General features: G+C 41.6%; 1 protein-coding gene across 2 annotated transcripts in view; it reads left to right on the top strand.

The window, feature by feature from the left end:
* The window catches only part of TNPO1 (transportin 1), a 67,585-nt gene that overhangs the window by 5,582 nt on the left and 38,629 nt on the right, over window positions 1-23,374 (top strand). Inside the window, exons 2-4 of one of the 2 annotated variants that reach the window (XM_017808207.1) lie at window positions 10,231-10,413; window positions 10,592-10,705; window positions 13,266-13,341. In XM_017808207.1, coding sequence (XP_017663696.1) covers window positions 10,601-10,705; window positions 13,266-13,341 — 181 coding nt within the window. In that variant the 5' untranslated portion in view covers window positions 10,231-10,413; window positions 10,592-10,600. Of the gene's footprint in view, window positions 1-10,230; window positions 10,463-10,591; window positions 10,706-13,265; window positions 13,342-23,374 lie in introns of those variants that run through there. The other variant, XM_017808208.1, reaches the window with a different exon arrangement.

The following is a 23,374-nucleotide window of genomic DNA, read 5'->3' as shown; positions in this document are numbered from 1 at the left end:
GTGATAAAGTGGTAAATAGGGAGGAGAGACATTACTGTAAAAAGGTATCCAGTAAAGGAGGATTTGATGTCTGTGATAAAACATTATGTCTGTCAGAAGGAATTCTAGAAAAGGTGCAGTAGTAAGTACATGCTTTTAAGGTCTGCAACATCCCTTCTAGTGTCTTCTGTGGAGCTTACAAGAGAAACCTCAAGTTCAGAGGGGTTACATATAGTGTAACATTTTCATAGAAATTTAATTCTTGGGTCCTCCAGAAGATGATATCAGTGTAAGATAATAAAATTCGTGACTCCATTTTCACAGTATTGTGTAGATTAATTACTTCAGCCTTGCTCTGGGGAGATCTGAAGGAAAGCAAACAAATTTTTACTTAAGTGAAGTTCAGCTGTCCTGTTTACATTTTCATTGAGTGTATATTAGAGAAAACTGTTTATTATACAACTGTCCTTTAAGTTTATGCTAATTAAGTTTATGCTTATAAAAGTGTTTGGGACTGAACTCTGCTTTCCTCAGTTAGACTTTTAACTTCAATTTTGAATTCCTGAAAAAAATATTTTAAATCAACATTGCTCTTATCCATCCTGAGCAGCTTTAACAGTGTTAGTCTTGCGCTGTGATGGTAGGACCAAGTTTTACGCAAGTGTTTTTAATTGTACATGAGATACCTTTGTCAAACCATTGTCAAACAGTGAGTTCTGTTATTGAAGATAATTTGAAAGGAGTTTAAAAAATTGGCTGCTATGTCATGCAGAAAATAGCTTTTTTTTTTTTTTTTTCAATTTAATATAACATTTTATAGTTAATTTTTAGTTACGTTAGTGCCCAGGAGCTCCACATATGAATTAAGGCTCTAACATTTTAGGCATATAACAAAATAGTCTTTTCTGTATATGGTTTACCACTGAATTACAGTACAGAAGATAAACCTTTTCAATAGGCGAATGCCAGGAGAATGAGAATTATGAGAGAGACTTAAGATGTCTGTGAACATGTCGCCGAAGGAGAATTTCCACATAAAATGTGAGAAAGGGCAGAAAGTATCTTGGAATGCCTTTTGCATTTATATGTTTTAAAGGACATCATGTGAGAAAGCATGCTGCAGGTCAATAAACTGAGCCTCAAGGTGAAGATCATAAAATAAGTAGCAGGAAAAAAAGCTCAAGTTCAGCATCATGATAATGTGTAAAACTGTTTTATAGGATGGAGACATTAATTTATTTTCTTGGCTATAGACAGTTTAGCCTGTGACTGTGGTTTCAGCTCTTCATAGCTTTATGTTTCATGTAGTGGTTACATTCTTATAAGACAAAGATGATATGTAGAATGGCAGCAAATTTATTTAGTTGAGCTGGTGAAGCGATTTGCAACAGGTTTTTATTGAAAATATATTTAAGTGGCCTTAAAGTTATTAAATGACCTGTGCATTTAGGGTAAATCGAATCATTTTAAATTATAGTTCCTCCACTAAATAAATTTCCTTTACCTTTGGGCAAGGAAAAACCAAAACCAAACCTTTAAAACCCCTGTAATTTTTGTTTTGTATTGGTTGATTTCTTAGTAGCATTTTAAAGGAATTAATTTACATAGGTATCTATTTAGACTGAGGAACTAATCACAGCAGCTATCTCTGATTCAAATACCATTCTGATATCCTTCACAAACCAACATATAAGTATTTAAATGATGAAAATACTGAAAACTCAGCTAAGAATGACAGTTAAATGCTTCATCTATTTATATTTTTATACGTTCAGATTCTTTAGGTCTGTTTCGCTTTTCTAACCTGAATATATTGTACATTTAATTTAATTTTTTGTTTCTAGTGTTTCTTCTTTTGGCATGAAATGCTTCATTTGAACCAGAAAGAGGTAAAATAATTGCTAAAGGGACTGGGAGCAAGTTGGTTAAGGCTGCATTAACTGCCTAAGGAATTTTACATGATCATTGATCTGTGCAACAACAATCTCTGTCTGTGTAGAAACAGTAACAGAAGCTTTAGGCAAGGTGCATTGCCTGCATTCAGACTTGCTTGCAATTTCCTTTACACTGGTTCAATACTGCTTCACAGCTGGTCTTACAAATACAGTTGTGAGACTGCTTTTTCAAAAAAGAAGGGTAGAAATGAGAGAATACAGTAAGAATTAAACTGTTATACATTTCTTTTTTAATTACTTGCTGTGTTTTAGACTTTTTTTAACCAGACAGTGTAAGTCCACCTGGCTACCTGTAATTACTCAGTGATCTCTTAACACCCATTGCTGGAAAGGGCCATGAACAACTGCGTAGAAGAACGCTTTAGGCTTTCTTCTGTGATATCTGTTGGCTTCAAGCTATAGCAGCTTTAATATCCTGTTTAATTGAAAGTCTGAGACTTCTCTAAAATCTCATCTTCCTATGTCATATCCGAGAGCATTGAAAAAGAAGAGCGAGAGAAGTTTATTGCATTCTTATGGCACCAGGCCTCACACAAAGGTCTGTCATGGCTGAGCTTGAAGAATAAGGAATGTGCAGTCATTCTTTAGTGATGTCAATAAGATCTGTTACGTTAAGGATTTTGCTTCTTTGATTAGGTTAGTTGGGGTGTTATTCCTTTTATGTTTATGTGTTATTCCTTATTTATGTGTCTTCCTTTTAAGTTTGTGTATGATTGGAGCAGTTGACTGCCCTTACTGATGATCATGTGCACAGCTTTCTCTTTTGGACGGAACTCCATCCCAGATCAGTAATAATTTTGTCACTCTTTTCCATGAGGATGTAATTTCAGAGTATTTATCTGACATTAGAGAACACCCTGTACTCAGGCTCACTGTATAAGGTTGAATTCCAGTTTCTTTCTGAAGCTTTATAAGTTGTCTTCCATTTGTGTCCCTGCCAATTCATATATGACTCCACCCATTAATCTCTATGCAGGACAGATACCAGCTCCCTGCAGTCATGCAAGGACTAACAGAAACTCAAATACTGTTCACTTCCTTGAGGCAACACCATCTTAAGGACCTCAGATAAGCCACTTACCGCAGTAAGGAAATTCATGCAGGGAACAATATACTCGCCTTCTGTTACGATGACCAGTAATGATGATTTAGCCTGCACTATTGCCATCAGTATTGCAAGTATGACCAAAGGACCCGTGTTGCCACCGATGACCGATCTGACAGTGGCAGTGTCACTGACAGTAGCATGTCTTAGTGCATGATCTGTGTGTGAATGTTTTAAAACGCACTGAGTGTTTTAGAAAAAGACAGAGGAAAGTAGGTGAGTGTGTGGTTCTAAATTCTGTGTATCCTTGGATGCAAGGTATTTTGCTAAGAAGTAAAATAAAACCTAATCCTGATTAATCAGTTCTTGAGGCTCTCAATATCATTTTTGCCTTGAACGCTATACTGAATTCCTAGTAATGCCTGATGAATTTTCCAGAGGAGACTGATCAGTTTTTTGAGATGTTTTTGTACTCATTTCTTTACAGTTCATACTGTGAAAAGACAGTGGTCTGATTTAAACAATATAACATAACTAATAATTTAAATTGGAAGGCAAACAAGTTTAATTTTGTGTATTTTGTTTTAATTTAGCTTTTCTTTTCCACAATAGATAATTTTCATCTCATTTATGCATCAAAAATACTTACAAATAAATACACCATTTGACTTGTATTTGTCACTTCTTTCTACTGGCAAAAGTGCCTCAGTACCTGTTTCTTATTTAATGAGATTCCTAATTTTTACACTTTAGTGTAAAGTATACCAAATATGTTTCTGCATTATTATTTATGATTATTAAGATGGTGTTGTACAAAAAAGCATTTAAACCAGTGAACTGTTTCATGGGGATATATAAGTGCTCTATACATATTTTGCACTAAAATTGATTGGTTTATAAGTGACTACATATTGACAACAGTTGAAGAACTATGATGTATTTTGGTTCATAACAATACAGATTTTTTCGAAGTTAGCCTAAAAACACATTGCTGCTTACTTAGATTAAGTTTTTAATAATTGTGAATAATTTAATTTTAAAGAAGGAATGCGTTATTTTCAGGGCCATGCACTTTCCCAAATTTGGCACTGTCTCATGTTGAAGTATACTCTCCTTTGTGTTTGCTGTGGCGAGCTTCTTCCTTATTTCAGGAGAAGACTTTCTCGCTGAACATTATTGAAAAAGAAGAGCGAGAGAAGTTTATTGCATGCTTATGGCACCAGGCCTCACACAAAGGTCTGTCATGGCTGAGCCATTGTTAGAGGAACAGGCACCCACCATGGATTCTCTCATTGTATGACTTTCCTTCCAAGATTTGCAGGGGCTATGACCACTTTCTCAAGCATGCAGAAAGTCAAGACAGGAATCTCGCATCTGGTAGTTTCTTTATTTTTACTAATCTCTTTTAGTTTACTAGGATGAATGCATAACTGAAAAAAAGTAAATGTTAGAATTTCAGGGACTATCTCTTTTCTCAGTCTTATATCATACTCATCCGTGAATGTGGCTTTTTTCATCCGTAACTTCATTTTTAAGTTACATCTGCTACTTTTCTCAGGTATTTTCAAAAGACTGAGTTCTGATCTATCATGAGGAACAGGTTCAAAGGCTGTGTATTATTTTGATTTTTATCTGCATCTTGAGGAAGCCTGAATCATCAGTTAGAAAAACTTAAGTTCAACCGAAATTGTCCTGCAGACACCAGTTGCTTTGCCTCCTACAGTTAAGAGAAAGAAATATTACTATATACTTAAGTAGGGAGTTGAATAGTGTTCATATGCACTTGACACTAATCATCTTGAAAGAATTTCAAGCTGGCAACAAGCACATGCTGAATTTCAGACATGAAATTTGACAATAGATTACAATAAGACTCTGGACTCTCAAGAATGACTCCTCCCTTTGTATACCCACTTACTCCCTTTGAATAGATTTAGGTTGTTACAGTAATGAATGAAGCTTGATATTCAGGGCAGGACATTCCATTTTCACCTCCCAGTCCGTAGTTATTCTTTATTTTCCATATCTTCAAAATACCTCTTGTGTTAGGCAATTAGAGAGGTTCCTATGTGTCACGTAGGAGAGCAAGTAAAGTACTCTAGAATTGGATAAAGAAGCTTGTGTCCTGGAGGGGCTGGTCAAGGAGGGGCGGGGAGGAAGATGGGAAGAGATTTTGCTTTGGATTTCAGCTGATAGATCTGATATTTTCTGTCACAAATTCAGGAGGTGATGGTTTTCTCAAACAGCCCTCCATTCAGTTTTAGATTGTTTTATGGCTCCCAGCATTAGGAGCATGTACTGCCATTTTAGTATCCAGCATGTGTGATTACAATGGGGCAAATCATTAGCAGCAAGCTATTTTTCCACTTGGTGTCTCTAGCTGTGGAAATGAAATAACTATAGCTCTGGAAAAGTAGAAAACTAATTTCATAGATGTTGCAGTCATGGACAAAAAGCCTTTCAAGATGTTTTTCTATCAGTCTCCTTGGTAACCTCTCTGGTGCTTCACAGGGTCAAACTCTCTCCTTCCTAAGACTATTCAAATAAATCTTCTTGTGATAAATATTAATCTTGTATCCTATGGCTGAACTCAGAAAGACTGCACCAAATGTTTTAGAATGGATTCTCCTTTGATATGCTAGATGTGAGGACTACCACTGCTTTTTAAGTGAAAGCTTAGTGCATGTCTCCAGATGGAAGGCACTGGAAAATAGTATAGCAGTAGCTATTCTGCATGAGCTCCTTCACAAAGACATGTATTCTGTATTACGAGAGCTTTTTTTCTGCTTAACTTAATCTACATCACTCTTAGCCCAACATAAAAGGGTTTACACACAAAGCTATGGAATTATTTCCTCTGTGCATACAAGCCTTCTATACATCATGGCTGGGCTTTGCGAACGAAGATTTGGGAAAGGTCTCTACCCACGTTTGTTGCAAGCACGTTGCTGGCTAAAAAGGCCGATTGGAAAAGGCACAGCAGAAAGACTCCTTAGGTGGTATATTCTGCAGGGCACAATTCTTTCTGCGTTGTCTTTTCCCCTCGAGAGTGATCCTGCGTGCTTTCTCAAAGGCATCAGCAGTGTTATAGATGGTGTGTCTCCAGACCTCCCGATTGGAGGCCAGAGTAGACCAGTTATGCTGATCAATCTGGCCAAGGCTGAGATGTTGTTTCAGGGAGTCCTTGTATCTTTTCTTCGGGGCTCATCTCTTGCGGTAGCCGGTGGCAAGTTCACCATAAAGCAAGATCTTAGGGAGGCGGTGGTCCTTCATCCTTGAGACGTGCCCTGCCCAGCGCAGCTGTGTTCTCAGCAACATGGCCTCAATACTTGTGACTGCTGCTTGTTCTAGAACAGATGTATTGGTCACATAATCTGACCAGTGGATATTTAGGATTGTACAGAGGCAGCGTTGATGGAAGCGTTCTAGGAGACGCAGGTGGTGGCGGTAGATGACCCATGATTCGGATCCATATAAGAGAGCAGACAGCACTATGGCTCTGTAAACACTGATCTTTGTACGTTTCTTCAGGTGTTTATTTTGCCAAACTCTTTTATGAAGCTTTCCAAAAGCACTATATGCCTTTGCTAACCTGTTGTCTATCTCTCCATCAATCTTACCATCCGAGGAGATGAGGCTACCTAGGTAATTAAACTGCTGGACTGATTTGAGCTCTGATTCACCAATGGTGATATGGGGATGATGGGGGATTTCCTGAAGTGCAGGTTGATGGAGAACTTCTGTCTTCTTTAAGCTGACTTCCAGCCCAAAGAGCTCAGCAGCGTCTGTGAAGCAGAATGTTAAACGCTGCAGAGCTGCTTCTGTGTGGGCGACAAGGGCGGTGTCATCAGCATAAAGCAGCTCCTGGACAAGATGGTTTAAGGTCTTGGTGTGGGCCTTCAGTCGCCTTAGGTTGAATAGGCTTCCATCAGTACGGTATTGGATGTAGATACCGTCCTGATCATTGAGGTCTGCTGTGGCCCTTTGGAGCATCATGCTGAAAAAGAGTGTGAATAGGGCTGGTGCAAGAAGGCAGCCTTGTTTCACACCATTAGTTATTAGAAAGGGCTCAGAAAGTACATTGCCATATCTGACTTGGCCGTGTTGATCCTCATGGAGTGAGATGATCATTTTAAGGAACTTGGGGGGACAACCTAAACATTCCAAAATCTGCCATAGACCTTTTCTGCTCACCGTATCGAAAGCCTTGGTGAGGTCAGCAAAGGTTACATAGAGACCTTTGTTCTGTTCCCTACACTTCTCTTGCAGTTGTCTGAGAACAAACACCATGTCTGTGGTGCTCCTGTTGGCTCTGAAACCACATTGGCTTTCAGGTAGAATTCCTTCTGCTATAGCGGGTATGAGTCTGTTCAAGAGTATTCTTGCCAGGATTTTGCCAGCAATGGAGAGCAGAGTAATACCCCAGTAATTTGAGCCTTCTATACAGAGAGACACTATAAGCGCTTTCCACTGCATGGAAACTCAGAAGCCTGGATTTAGCAATGGATCAAATGTTTGATTACCATTGTTAAAAACCAATATTACATGCATCAGGGCCTGAATTTTATGACAAGATGGTAGCTATTAGAATTCTCAGAAAAAAAAAAAACAAACCCAAAAACATCAGAAATCCAGTATTACCAATAGGGTAAAACTAAAGACTGAGAAAATTTTTCTAAAGGGTAAAGTGACTGAAACTGGATTCTGGCTAGTGTATGACATCTGAAAGCTGGATAATAGAGAAATCAAATATTAGCATCAGCATTTGTGCAAGGCTCCTGTTTTCAGAGAACTTTTGTCATCCTTACATATACGGATAAGTGTTTCAAATTTAGTTCTGGTGCATTCTGCTTGTTGAGTGGGACAAACCAGGCTATGTTTTAAACAGTAGCTTTCGTGCTGGTGCTTTGTTTAACATAGATTCTGAATTCTTTTCTACACAAGATTCTTGCTTGAGGAAAACAGATAGTAGAAAACAAAGAGGCAAAGCATACTGAAATAAATGGGTTTCTCATTTTTTTCCTGTAATCCTTTCAATCTGCATTTTTTTCTTGTCTCAGTCAAATTATTTTACCTTATCCTGATTCCTTATATAATTTAAAGGGCTAGAGATAGGTAAGAATAACTTAGGAGAAATTACCAAGATAAGAAGGTATTCTGCAAGATGAGGTGTACTCCTTTGTTTTCTTTATATGGTACCTATATGTAACCTGAGGAGGAACCTATCTTGGAGGATGATAGTCTAAAGTACTTACATGTCTCTACTAATTGTAGAAGCTCCCATTCATACTTGAATTTGTAGTCCTTTTTCTCTCCTTTCCACTGCAGAAAATGGAAATTGTTAGTAGGATTTAATTTTGGTTACATTCTTGGAAAGGAAACTTACATTTTTCTTAGTTATGGATCCATGGCCTGCTTCTCTTTCTGCTTTTTCCTGTTCTGTCTCTCAGTTTTCCTTTCTGGTCTCTTCCCCTCTTTCCCATATTTAATGTTGTTTTTGTTTAACAAGACTGGTTTCCTGATAATATTAGACAAATGTAGTCCTTGCGTCAATTTCTGAGTAGTAACTTCTGAAGCTCTAACCAAGTTCAAACAAACTTGACAGTCTCAAATAAAAGCAAGTTTCAACAACCTTCCTGGTAAGGCAGCATTTCCCTCATTAGGGAAATGAGGCCTCAATTATCTCTGCCTTGATTTGTTGGACTTCAGCTTTCATCTGATCCCGCTATGCAAGCATCCCTATGAAGATGTCTCCTGCCCATATGGTGTGAGCCGTGAACATCAATGTTAATGGTATGGGTCCACATCCTTTGTTTTGACATGTTCCTATGCTAGAGGAAAACTAGTGGAGATTTAGTGTGGTCACAAAAATCTCATGTAAATCTTGTGCCCATTCTTTCCTGGTAACTGGTGGCATGCCTTTATGTAGCTACCTTGCTGATTCCATCTTGTTTAAGTACTGTAAACTCTCAAGAGCTGTGCTGCTTTTGTAGTTTGTCTCTGAAAAAATCCTGTGGTAACTACAGCAGTTGTTTACATAGAAGAGGTTAAGAAGTGTAGCCTATTTCTTGGTTTTTTTTCATAAGCTGTTTTTGTTCTCTCCATTGGTTTTATCTTGTATACTGTGCAGCATACTTCTCTGTGTACTTTACTTCTTTTTCCACTGTGCATACTTTCCTCATTTATCAAATACCCTCTTTCACTGTGTAAGTACATATACATACATACATGTACATACGTGTATATACACTACTGTCTTGTTGCCCGTGATGGTTCCTTTTGCTGTTTTGTTGGAGTCTGGTTTTGTCTCCTTCTTCAAGAATAGCATCTCATAGTAATAGAAGGAAGGTTGGCTCAGGACACTTCTTAGCATCTTAGACTGGCCAGGTGACTGTCAGTGTTGGGGAGATGAGACAAAGAGCCACTTTGCAAATTATCTGGGATGCACCCTTAGGAATCACTATTGTTCCCTGACCGTAATGCCTCTGGACAGTTATTAAGACTGGGATGTGCAGTGTTCACCTGAGTTCTGTACAGCAGCAGAAGCAGCAGAAACTCGTTTTCATGTCAAGTGGGATGCTTACAAATACAGTGACTAAAAGTAAGATTGTAAAAAGCCAAGGAATTACTGGTTTACACTTGCACGTTTTAGACCAGTTTTAAGCAGCATGTGTTCTTAGTTTTCCTATTAGTATATGTATGATACATAAAAATAGCTATATACATACAATGTATGTGATGCATACATATTACATATATACATATGTGTGTGTGTATGTATATATATATCTATCTATCTAAATTGCTAATTTTGACCAGAGATCTCCCCTGATATATTTTGAGGCTAAGGATAAGATGTAGTTTCTTTTGAGTTTGCACACCCCAGCCCCAACCCCCCCCCCCGCGTAGTTGGACCTGTTCCCTCCTTACAAGTGAAACTGGGAACTTCTGAGATCTGCTCAGCACTCAACCAAATGACGTAGAAGTGCATCAGGCAGCAACGCAGGTACCACGTTACTGACTCCTGGGTCTGCCTTCGTGCCAGCGCTTCTCCTCCGAGGGTGGGCGGGACCCTCCGCGCTCGCTGCCGGGCGCTGTCCCAGGGGGCCAGGCTAGGCCAGGCCTGGGGCGCCGCTTCGCCCCCCGCCTGTCGCGTCTGCTGGAGGTTTTTGTCTGTTCTCGGGTGGTGCGGCGTGGGCGCCCCGTTTCCCACCGGCCAGGATTGAGGGGCTCGCGTTCTGTCGCCCGCAGGCTCCTGGCAGTGTGGGACGCACCGGGGAAAGGCGGACGGTGGTGCCGGCGGCCCCGGGGCGGCCCGGGCGGGCGGAGGCGTGCCCGGCGCTAGGACCCAGCAGGACGCGAGGCGGCTCTTCGGGCCGGATCACAAATTCGCCGTGACTCAGTCACTGCTCGGCGTGGAGACAGCGGGAGCAGGTCGGTGTCCTGCGGCCCGCTGGCTGGCGGCTGTTGGGGCGCTTGGAGGGTGAGAGCCGAAGCGGCCCGGGCATCGCCGCGCCCCCTTTCTGGCCCGGCCTTCCTTCCTCTGCGCCCGCCTCCGCCCGGGCCCTGCCGCGCCGCCAACCGCGGCCGCCTGTTGTCTGCTGTTTTCCAGACAGTCAAGATGGAGTACGAGTGGAAGCCCGACGAGCAGGGTCTCCAGCAGATCCTGCAGCTGCTCAAAGAGTCCCAGTCCCCGGACACCACCACGCAGAGAGCCGTGCAACAAGTATCCTTGGCCGAGGTTTGCGGGGCCGCGCGGGCGGGGGCCGGGGGCGGCCGCGGGCGGGCGGGGGGAGCGCGGCCTGCGCGGCAGCAGGGCCAGCGCTGCGGCGGCCGGGCCTGCTGTGCCTTGCCCTGCCCTGCCCAGGGAGCCACCGCAGCGCGGGGGCCGAGCCCTCGCCGGAGCGGGCGGCCGTGGCGCGGCGTTTGAACCGCCGAGGCGGCTTGTGGGCCGCGGGGCCGCCTTCCGCTGGCAATCACTGGGCACCTGTTGCGAGTCCGGAGCCATAGGCCGAGTTGGGTTTGGCCGTCGGGGGAGTATTTTAAATTTCCCCCTCCCGTTTTCAAAGCCCGGGCTCTGGCGCGGCTCTGCCGGTATCCGCTGTTCTCCCGGGTTGCCCACGCTGCGCCGCCGCCAGCGCCCAGCCCCCAGCGCTGCGGGGCGGGAACGCGGCCCTCGCCCTTCTGGTCCCCCCGGGGGGCCGGGGGTGACCCGCGCGCGGTGCCCGCCACCCTTGCGGCACGGGGGGGCGGGCAGGGGGTTCCCGTAGGATTCCGGCGCTGGGATTTGAGGCGAAAGCCGTAGCTGGCGGAGCTGCTGCCTGCGCGCCGTCATGGTCCTGCCGTCTCTGACACTGCGCATTTTGGTACGTGGTGAGGATGTTTCTGCTTACCTAGAAGCCCAATCCTGAAATACTGCTCATTGCAGATGTTAAAATTCACGAAAAGGGGGAGATGTACTCACTGTAGCTTCTTGTGCTGCTTTGCAGTGCATTTGGTGTTAGTGTTGTGAGTTGCTGGGATATTTTACTTCTCCTTCCTTCCCCACCTCCAGGTCTCTCTTGATTGTAAAAGTGATGAATAGATTTTAAGAAGCGAGGATTGAGAAAGCAAAATTTTAAATTAAGACTAATAGACCTTAAAAAGGTATTAAAAAATACAGGCCTCGTTTGTTGTCTCCTGCTCCTTGGACTAGCCATATAAGTGCTTGGAAATATCTAAAAGTGCTGAAATTCTATGAGGGATATGAGTTTGTCATCTTGATCCCTTTTTATATAAGGCATTTGCTTAAAGGGCTTCACAGAAAGCAATAGAATTAATTTAAGTAGGTAAGAACATGTGCGTCTGTATATATTTACATTATTGTAAGTGTTTGAATCCAAATTTTCTCCACTTCTAGACTTTTGTAGCGAATGCAGTCAGGCTTAGGAAGGTTTTCCTTTTTATCTGAAAGGTGAAAGTAGATTTCATCTCGATCCTCCTGTTCTTTCAGCTTTGTTTCAGATTTTTGAAACACAGTTGCTTCCTTTGAAATATCTGAAACAGAAGCATCCAATGGAGTGTTCTCATAATGCCTCAAACTTAACTTGGTGCTGTTTAGTATTTGAAATACCTAAGCGTTTATTGCAACAGTGTTGCTAGTGTAGCTTCAGTGCAAAACTGCATTTTAAAGCTCTCCTTCAAATAACTTAATAGCATCCAGTTTGTTTATTGAAATATAGCAGTCTGTATTCGGGATGTGCAGTAAAAGTGGTGCTGTCTCTGTAGAAGTGGGGTAGAAATTGACCGAACCAAAGTCCTGTTAGCTGATGTTTGAGATTCTTTTAAAATGGTATTGTAAACTCCCTGCTGTGTTGATACCTGTGTTTTCCAGGAGGTCCTCATATGTTGGCTTGTAAAGGTTAGAGAAGTGGCACAGTTTTGCCATTATTATACATTAGTTTGGGAAAATGTTCTGATACAACTTAACAGGTCATGTCCCATAATTAAAAAAAAAAAAGCCCTTTGAGACTGTTTCCACAAAAAATAGTGAGGACTGTTGCAGAATGCTACTTAGTAGCATATCCAAGCACGGTGGTGATTAATATTTTCAAATTTAAAGTACTCTAAGCCATAATTTTTTGTAATAAAACCCAAAAAACTCTGTATGTTGATTCTGTCATGTGCTTTCTTTATGATGATGTTTTGGCACATTTGGATGCTTAGATCTCAAATATAACAAAGTGAGGAGTATAGGTTAGCCAAAACCCAGTGTTAACAAAGTTATGAATTGGTAAGGTTACAGATATTTTTCAAATCAAGATATTGTTTGTTTCTTTGATTAAAAAAAAAGGTGGAGTGAGTGAAGAAGTTAAGAAAATATGGTCTAAGAGCTAGTCTTCATTTCCTAGACCAAATAAGTGTTTTCTCATTAAGTTTCTGTTAAGTATTGCTCTTTCAGTTCTTTCTGCTTATTTCTGATACTTTTTGATCCGTTGGAATTCACAGTTGTTAGTAATGTTCAACTGCCTGTTTTGGTGATATGACTTTACAAATATTTTTAAGGATCTGTTAATTTCTATGTCTGTCCCTGGATTTTTTAAGACGTCTCCATGAAATCTACTGTATCAGCAAGAACATTACAGAAACTGTTTTTAGATTGTTCATGCTCTGTACCTGATGACCTTATAGTCACAGCTGGTTGAAGTGATATTGCAGTACATAATTCATTTAATAATCTCTGTATCCCGAAAGCTATAAATGCTCTTTTTGAAGATTCAAATTTCCTTAACAGTTTCTCTCTTTAGAAACTAGAACAACTCAATCAGTATCCAGATTTCAACAACTACCTGATTTTTGTTCTCACGAAGTTGAAGTCTGAAGGTAAGTTCTTGAGATAGTGACTGTTTATTTTACTTAATTTTGCTTTTTTTTATTTTATGTTATTTAGCTTCAAAGAAATAAAAGGCTGGTGCCTCTAGGCAGTTTTCTAGTTAGTTGAATCATGTAGAACTCATTTATCCTCTCAGGAGGCTCTGTGGGGAGAAAGTCTGATGACTTTTTGGTACTTGTAGTTTTACCCTTAGAATGTATTCCGTTATAAATGTCCTGTCAAATCTTCCCAGAAGTGCTGGAGCATCGTACCTCTGTTGGACTGCAGTTAAATTGTGGAATAACTGTGATCAATCATGACTATGTATGTTATAAAACATGCTGCTAAGTTCAGTTACATTAACAATCTTCCTAGTAATGAGACTGCTAAGTACTTCGAAGAATACATAGTAAAGTTGTCCTAAGATGTCTGTCATGATCTTCATTCTGAAGTTTTAATTGTAGTAAAATACAGTTAGAAATTGACTGGCTATTAAACTGTTGTTTTATTCTTATAAACGTGTACAAGCTGTATATGGCATAGTGTGTAGCTTCTATCAGTTGGTAAATTCAGACAATTCCTTGGTAGTGATCAGGGTGTGTGAAAGATTGTAATTTCAGTATATTATAGCCACTGACTTGAGATGTCTTTGACAGAGAAAGGAAATTTGTTTCAAGATCTGTTTTACCACATCTGTCTTCTTTGCATGTGTTTGTAATCATTATGTTTGATTATTTGGGTTGTTTTCTAAGGTTTTTTCCCTTAGTGTTCTGCTACTAGTGACGGCGGCCTGCATGATGTTCTGGGACTGTAGGTTGGCAGGCAATGGCAAAAGATTTTATTATAAACAAACTTGTTCTTTTTATCTACTTTTTCTCTGTCCACACGCTAGTATAATATATGTCACTGGTTAAGTGTTCTTGTTCACACATCTGTATCTCATCACTAATTGATCTCTAGCTTCCGTGCACGTGCCCCGTCTTGTCTCCTGACAGGTCACCAGCATCTCTTCTCATGTCCAAACACATTCCTCTACCTGCAACTGGTTTTTTTCCCTTTCTCACACTTTTCTTCCTTAATGATGTTTTACTTGTTCCTTTGCCAGGCCACAGCTGTAGCTCAAGGTCAAAGCTGCCTTACTACAGCCAATGCTTTTTCTGCCTTTCAGTGTTTCATATTGTGGTTTCTGAATACTTGGTTTTTACCTTTTGAATTAGATTTTATTATGTGTTGCTCTGTAACATTCAAAAATTATCAAGAACATTTGTCTTAGGTTTTGACTAGTTTTGGTTGTTCTGTCAGCTTACTTTGGGAGGAGGGAAACAGAGAGGAAGATGAAAACATGTTTTCCTGTTTCAAGGCTGGAGTATATCTCAGTGTTTTTGTTTATTCTGTATAGGAAGTCACTTGGTTATCTGTAAGGCCCTGGGAAGTACCTTGAGTTTGAGAGAGAGAGTTTTCAACACCAGGGTTAGCCGGGATACTGAATCTTTAAGAAAGGAGCCAATATAGATACACCATGTACTTTATCAGAAAAATAACAAGCAGAGCAAGTCCAGTAGTGGGATATGGAGTCTGTACAAGGGATGTGACAAGAAAGGTGCTTCACTTTTTTTTTTTGTCCTTGAATTTGTTTTGTGACACCTACACAATTTGCTACTTTGCCCTTCTTTGTCCAGCATATGGTTTTGCTAATTTATCTGTAAATGAAAATATATGCACTGTTTGTGTAGCTATTCCTTTTTTGGTTTGGAAGGTAAAAAACCTCACAGATAATGTAGTGACACAGCCCTTAGTGTTGGTTTTGTGGTTTTTCTTCTCCTGGTCCCCTGAACTGAGCTCAGAATCTGGTGGTCTTCTCTATTCTGTTAATAATTTGTTTTCTGGAATGCGTGCATTTTGCTTTTTCTTCTCAGATCATTTTGTGTGTTTCATGCGTGGTTGACTGAAATATGTCCATTGTCATTCACTGGGACATGGTTAGTTTTGCACAGTTTCTGTAAAGATTTGCATTCATCTCTCTCTCCCCTGTCCTTGAGGCTCTCAGTGGGACCTAGGCTAATGGGAAAATATTGAGACGAATACATGATGGTCTTGATACTTTGTACTGGCCTGTATAACTGCAGTTATGAATCCTGTTACAGTTATACAAAGCTTTTGTGATTGTGCTTTAGCGACTGACTCTTCACCCTATCCAAACATGGGAACTCTAGAATTTGGTCTCAGTGGAGTGTTATCTCAGTGGATTGGTTGATTATGGCCTGGTTTAGGGCTATTACAGTCAAGAATCAGAGTCCTTGAGATGATCTTTTACTCTGAAGGTGAATGAGCAGGAATCAAGAGCACTGCTTTAGTACTTTTTGTCATAGGCTTTAAGGATGGTCTTTTAAGTTTATTTCCAAAATACTTTGGATTTTTGTAAACCATTTCAAGATAGAGCAGTGTCTCTGCAATTCTTGATCTTGTTCATGTGATGAGTTAGTCATTCAGAGTACCTTACTGTACATGAAACATTACCATGGAGACAGCTCCTGTTCCCACCCCACTCCCTCCCCTCCTTCTCCCTGCCAAGTTTTTGTTTCAGCAGAATTCTTCCCAGATGGTAATTGATGTTCTGGTAATCCTGACACTAATAACTCATGTAGTTTTGCACATAGAATTTGAAACAGCTTTTTTTAAGCTATTACTGGGATCCGAAGTGGTCTTATGTGTTTGATGTGAATGTTTTCTGCTGAGTCTGAAATTTAAACTTCGTCTGTACAGCAGGTTTCATGAGTCCATTCCATTATGAACTTTCTTGGCCTGGTGGTATTGAAAGATCTTTGAAGCTAAGCAAGAAAAAGACTTTTATATGAGGTCAGGTGTTAATTTGCCAGCTACACATTTCAGGAAGGTATCTTTGAGTGGGATTAATCTAGAAAAGTGGTTCAGGAGCTTTAACTGTTAAATTAAAAGAAAAGCTCCCCTACCACTCCCCCCCATTACAATCACCACACTTTAATGTCACCATTAAATATACAAAAATAATTGTCAAGCAGTGAATCTGATTGCATCACCATTCAGAAGTCATCAGATTAGTGTGCCCTTATAGTATACAATACTGCATACCATATATAGTGTCATACTTAAACAGTAGCAAACCATTTTTTTCTTTGAAGTTCAGATATATGAAAAATTACAAAAAGAGTTTTACTAATCAATGCATAAAGTAATTGAGGTGCATAAATATCTCAAGGGAAAAATAGAGTCAAAGAATATGCTGAGTTGGAAGGGACCCACAAGGACCATTGAGTCCAAGTCCTGGCCTTGCCTAGGACAGCCTCAAAAACCATACCATGTGTCTGAAAGCGTTGTCCAGATGCTCCTTGAACTCTGTCAGGCTTGGTGCTGTGACCAATCCCTGGGGAACCTGTTCCAGTGCCCAACCACCCTCTGGGGGAAGAATGTTTTTCTCATCTCTAGCCTAAACCTCCCCTGACACGACTTCAGACCATTCCCTCAGGTCCTGTCGCTGGTCACCACAGAGAAAAGATCAGTGCCTGCCCCTCCTCTTCCCCTCATGAGGAAGTTGTAGACTGCAGTGAGGTCTCCCTGCAGTCTCCTCTTCTCCAGGCTGAACAGACCAAGTGACCTCAGCTGCTCCTCATACAGCTTCCTCTAAAGGCCCTTCACCATCTTCATTGCCCTCCTTTGGACACTCTCTAAGAGCTCAATATCTTTCTTTCTTATATTGTGGTGCCCAAAATTGTCACAATATTCAAGGTGAGGCCGCCCCAGTGCAGAGCAGAGCAGGACAATCCCCTCCCTCGACCGACTGGTGATGCTTTGCCTGATGCCCCCCAGGACACAGTTGGCCCTCCTGGCTGCCAGGGCACTGCTGACTCAGATTCAACTTGCCATCAACCGGGACTCACATGCCTGTCTGTGGGGCTGCTCTCCAGCCTCTCGTTCCCCAGTCTGTACTTACCTCCCAGGGTTGCCCCACCCCAGGTGCAGAATCTGGAATTTGTTAAACTTCAATTTAGTATTTGTCCAGCCCTCCAACTTGTCTTGGCGTCTCTGCAGGGCCTCCCTGCCATTGAAGGAGTCGGCAGCTCCTCCCAATTTGGCAAACTTGCTTAGTTTACCTATTAGGAGATAATTATTTTATCAGATCACTAAAAATTCCATGGTTTTCCCCACTATGCTGGCTAATTATTCCTTTGCATGCTTCTGTAGGGATATTGTAGTGCAGGTTTAAGGAAAAGGCTTTTCCTAATAGATTACTTGTTTAAAGTCTTGAAAGAAAATTAGTTGGGTTGTGGATTGTGTTGTGTGGTTCAGTGCTTCTGGGATGCTTTCCTGAAGCTCCATATTCTGAACATCCAGAATCAGGAGTATGGGATCTCCATTATTGTTTCTTTCCCTGTCCCTGAAGCCCATACTAGGAAAGCATTGCTACGTCATTATCTGAAGCTCAGCTAGTCTTAGGTAATGTCTGGTTTGGCCTTCAAATAAATCTTTAGGGGTAAGTTGGAGGTATTTAGCCAGCTATTTCAAGCCATTCCTTATTGTGTCTTACAAGCTGAATATAGTCTACTGCAATGTGTATTTCTTTGAATGCTTTTTTAAAAATCAAACTTTCTTACTCAGTGATGTTTGGTGGTTTTCTCGTGTCAAACCTAAGTGTACTTAAAATGCCAGTATCAAGCATTCCTATGGAGTGTTTTCCTGCAGAAAGGGAAAGTGTTGCTGGTGTTTCTAAAGGCACTTCTGTTCACCAAGCAGTATTTAATTCAATGCAGTTCTGATGTGCCTCCTGCTTGAAAGGCTATGTGCTGGTCTAATTTGGTCTGTGATGGCTCCTAGGAAGCAATATCACCACCTCTTTCTAGATTTTCAGAAAGCATACTTGCTGTGAGGCCTTAGGATGATAAAACCATTTCAGTGTGTTTGTTAGCTTGTAGTGCTGGGCCAGGTGCAATTGTATAGCTGACCACTTTCATGAAGCCAAATCTGGCCTAATAAGGGAATGCACATTACCACTTCTCATGTACAGATTAAAACACCTTTCCTTTAATGTCAGAAGGGAGTGAAACCCAGAAAAAAACCCCAAATACTTTTAATATTACTGATAGTAGTACCCCCAGTATTTTTACCAGCTACAGAACTGAGTTTGTTTACTGTCTACAGAAAACGTACATCTTGATTCCACAGTTTGATGCTAATAATAGGCTAAGCATTACTCTTGCTTTTGCAAAGCATTTTAAACTCCTTTCTTCTTCAGTAATGACATAATTCTCTCCCTTCAGAACTGCATGAAGCTCAGGTACTCAGCTTTGCCTTCTGCTTTGAATAGGCATTCAGGAACAACTGTGCTATGACAGAGTTACGTAATCATCAAAAAATGATAGAATGGTTTGGGTTGAAAGGGACAGTAAAGATTAGTTCCAACTCCTCTGCCATGGGCAGGGATGCATGCAGCTCATTACATCACATTACTCAGGGCCTATCCAACCCAACCTTGAGCACTTCCAGGGATGGGGCATGCACCACCTCTCTGGGCAACCTATTCTAATCCCTCACTATCCTCTGAGTAAAGAATCTCTTTCTAGCATCTAATCTTTTAGTTTAAAAACATTCTTCCTGTCCTATCACTATCTGCCAGTGGAAGAAATCACTGTCTCTCTTTTGAGTACTGAAAGGCTACAGCTGAGTAAAGAGAAAGCCTTCTCTTCTCCAGGCTGAACAAACCCAGTTCTCTCAGCCTTTCCATATAGAATAGGTGCTCCATCCCTGTAACCATCTTGGGGGCCCTCCTCTGGCCTTGCTTCAACAGGTTGATGCCCTTCCTATGCTGGGAACCCCAGAGCTGGATACAGTGCTCCAGGTGGGGTCTCACTAGAGAAGCATGGAGGGGTGGAATCACCTCCCTCGACCTGCTGCCCACGCTGCCTTTGATGCAGCCCAGGATGTGTTTGGCTTTATGGGCAGTGAGCACACATTGTTGGGTCATGTCCCATGACCACTTTTTATCTGTAAGAACCTCCAAGTCCTTCTCTGCAGGACTGCTCTCAATGGCTTCTTCTCCCAGTCTGTATTCGTATCTGGGATTGCCCTGACCCAGGCGCAGCAACTCCACTTGAACTTGTTCAGCGTCATGAGGTTCTCGTGGGCCCAATTCTAAACTTGTCCAATTCTCCCTGGATGGCACCCCTTCCTTCTGTTGTGTCAACTGCACCACTCAGCTTCATGTCATCTGCAAACCTGAGGAGGTGCTTGATCCCAGATAACAACAGTGACTGCAGTCTGCACTCAGCCATGTAGGAAGTTTATAACACCTTAGCCTTACAGCGGTGGACTGGGCAACATTACTTTCCAGTGAGGTTGTCTGCTTTATCTGAAGTCTCACATACTGGCTGCTCAGGCAAGTGTAGATTCAACAGGACAAATTTTTATTTTGGTATCTCCAAGGAAAAAGCAGTCACATAACTTCAAGTGATAGATGATCTTCTCTCAATCAGTAGATACACTACTGATAAGAGGTAACTCTGGCAAACTGTAAGTCTCATGAGCTTTAAGCATTCCAAAATGGCAAGTGCTCCCAGTTTTCTCATTTTCCTCTCCAGAAAGAAAGGAGGCTGATGAAGTTGTAGGTAGAAACTGAAAACTAAAGAGACTGAAGATGGATTTCTAATTGCTCAGAAGAGGAAGAGCAGCCTGGTCACACAGCAAAGCTTCTTTTTCGCTGGTACTCTAATCTTTCCTAGTAAGAACTCACATGTAGCCAAAAAAAAGACAAAGGGATCTAAGTTCCTAAAATAGTAACAAAAATGAAAGATTAAATGTATAAAGGTATATTGAATTAAAAGCAGTCTGCTCTCCATTTTATTACTACTAGCTACTTAGGAAGAACACCTCCACTAGTGCCAAAATTATGTTCTGATGTTTACCAGAGTGCAACCTAATACTGCTAATTGAAAATCTGATTCTAGTGTCCAGAAAAGTCCGTCAGAATTAAAAAAAAAAAAAGGAAATGCACTGAGTATAGCCCTAGGAAGTAAAAAGGAGAAGATTTTCTTTTTATTAATAGTGCATTAAGGGCATATTAGGGGAAGAAGCCTTACTGGCAAGTAAGGATATCAGAGAAACAAAGCAGTCGGGCCATAAAACAAGACTTATGCTTACATGCTACCACACAAGTTTCTCTTAAGCTATACCTATAGAATATAGGCAGAAGGAGAAGTAGTCAAAAATTCCTCTGGGAAGCACCCTATACAGCACCAATGTTGTTAGTGCCCTGTAGCTTGTGTTTCTCAATACTCAGCAGTTTGTACTGAGTTCTGAATGACTCAATTTGATAACACAGCCTTATTTTACTTATCCAAGTAATCCTTCTACTAACAGCTGTTCAAATGACAAATTGTCACATATTTTGATATATATACCATTCACCTTTGATATATTCAGAGAATGACAAAACTTCTACTCATCTGACCAGGTCATTTCTTCAGATGGATTAATGACTCTAAATATGTATTCTCTCACTGCCAGATGCTGTCTAAGCAAATTCCATTGCAAACCTCATAATTTCCTTTTCCTATGCGCTTGACTAAGTGCAAAAGTCCATGTTGTCATCCTCCCTCCGGCCCTCAAAAAGTAAATGCCAAAGACGAGATGACATTACTTTTAAAATGTTCTCAAACTACAGCCCTGTCCTGCATTTGTTATGTGGTTTGGGACCTTGTAGTGAATTGTGCTTCCATTTTGCTGAATCTGTGTTTCTTACTAATGATTCTTCTATTCTTAATAGAATTCTAGCACTGATTTAACTGCTGCAGTAGGAGATGATACCTAAAATTACATGAGAGAGGAAAAGTGCTGAGACACCCAGTTTGGTGAGATTTGGTAGAGAAGCTGTAAGTAGGAATAAAACCAGAGGATTAGTTCCTTAAACTTTTCCTGGTTTTGCAAGCCTGTAGAGATGTACAAATTTTGGCATTCTAATTGATGTGTGTTTCATTATTAGTTAGAATACAGAATCTTTTATAACTAACTGTAGTTGGTTGACCTGGCTGGATGCCAGGTGCCTGCCAAAGCCACTCTGTCATTCTCCTCCTCAGCTGGACATGGGAGAGAGGATATAACAAAAGTCTCATGGGCTGAGATAAGGACAGGGAGAGATCACTCACCAGTTACTGACTCTGGCAAAACAGACTCAACTTGAGGAAATTAGTTCAGCTTATTACCAATCAGCTGTGTTATAGATGGTGTGTCTCCAGGCCTCCCGATTGGAGGCCAGAGCAGACCAGTTATGTTGATCAATATGGCCAAGGCTGAGATGTTGTTTCAGAGAGTCCTTGTATCTCCTCTTTGGGGCTCCTCTCTTGTGGCAGCCGGTGGCAAGTTCACCATAAAGCAAGATCTTAGGGAGGCGTTGATCTTTCAGCTGTCTCCTTTGAGAACACACGCAGGATCACTCTCGAGGAGAAAAGACAATGCAGAAAGAACCGTGTCTTGCAGAATATACCACCTGTGCCTTTTGCAGTCGGATATGTCTATCTCGTATTGGCCTCATAAGCCACCAGCGTGCTTGTAACAAATGTGGATAGAGCCTTCCTAAATCTTCGTTCGCGAAGCCCAGCCATGATGATGATGATTACCAATCAAATCAGAGTAAGGTAATGAGAAATAAAGCCAAATCTTAAAAACACCTTTCCTCCCACCCCTCCATTCTTCCAGGGTTTAACTTAACTCCCAGTTTTCTCTACCTCCTGTCCCCCACTGGTGCAGGGGGATGGAAAATGGGGCCTGTTGTTAGTTCATCATATATTGTCTCTGCTGCTCCTTCCTCCTTAAGGGGAGCATTCCTCATATTCATCCCCAGCTCCCGTGTGCAGTCCCTTCCACAGGAGACAGTCCCCCACAACCCTTTGAAACCTGAGTCCTTTCCACACACTGCAGTTCTCCACAAGCTGTGCAGTGGGGAACCCTTCCATGGAGTGCAGTCCTTCAGGAACAGACACTGGTCCAGTGTGGGCTTCTCACAGGGTCACAGCCTCCTTCAGGCATCCATCTGCTCTGGCTCTGGGTCCTCCACGGCTGCAGGTGGATATCTGCTCCCTCCATGGGCTGCAGGGGGACCTGCTGTCTCACCGTGATCTGCAGGGGAGTCTGCTCCACTGCCTGGAGAATCTCCCGCCCCTTCTTCCTCACTGTCCTTGGTGTCTGCAGGGCTGTTTCTCTCACATAATCTCACCCCTCTCTTCTCTGGCTGCAATTGCTCTTGTGCGGTAACTCTTCCCTTCTTAAATCAGAGAATCACAATCATAGAATATGCTGAGTTGGCAGGGACCCATCAGGATCATCAAGTCCTACTTCTGGCCCTCCACAGGACAGCCCACGAATCACACCATGTGCCTGAAAGCATTGTCCAAACACTTCTTGGACTGACAGGCTTGGTGCAGTGACCACTTCCCTGAGAAGCCTGTTCCAGTGCTCAACCACCCTCTGGGTGAAAATCGTTTTCCTTATAGCCAGCCTAAATCTCCCCTGACTCAGCTTCATGCAATTTCCTTCAGTCCTGTCACTGGTCATGAGAGTGAAGAGATCAGCACCTACTTCTTTGCTGTTATCCCAAAGGTGATGCCATCACTACTGATGGGCTTACCCTTAGCTAGCAGCAGGTCTGTCTTGGAGCTGTTTGTCACTGGCTCTGTTTGACTTCAGGGAAACTTCTGGCAGCTTCTCAGAGAAGCCACCTCTGCATCCCCCACCCCGCTACCAAAACCTTGCCAAATAAACTCAGTGCAATAACCAACAAGTTAATTGTTGATCAGCAGTTCAATACTCTTCCCATGTTGTCCACAGTTCACTTTTATTTACAACACTTCAGAAGCAGAGCTGTTGCTAGTTATTATTCAGTAAATATGCAAAACTCAGCATCAGCAGAACATTTCCAGCTTTGTTTTGGTGCCTTACGGACATTCCTTAGCTTAGGCAATTGTGTTAAATTATTTTCCATGACTCACGAGTCAATTGAGAGCACTGATTAATTTCAGACTA

Source organism: Lepidothrix coronata, unplaced genomic scaffold (assembly GCF_001604755.1).
Source record: "Lepidothrix coronata isolate B3197 unplaced genomic scaffold, Lepidothrix_coronata-1.0 Scaffold22, whole genome shotgun sequence".
Taxonomy (NCBI): domain Eukaryota; kingdom Metazoa; phylum Chordata; class Aves; order Passeriformes; family Pipridae; genus Lepidothrix; species Lepidothrix coronata.
Note: the sequence above shows the minus strand (reverse complement) of the source record. Positions and strands in the feature narration are given on the sequence as shown.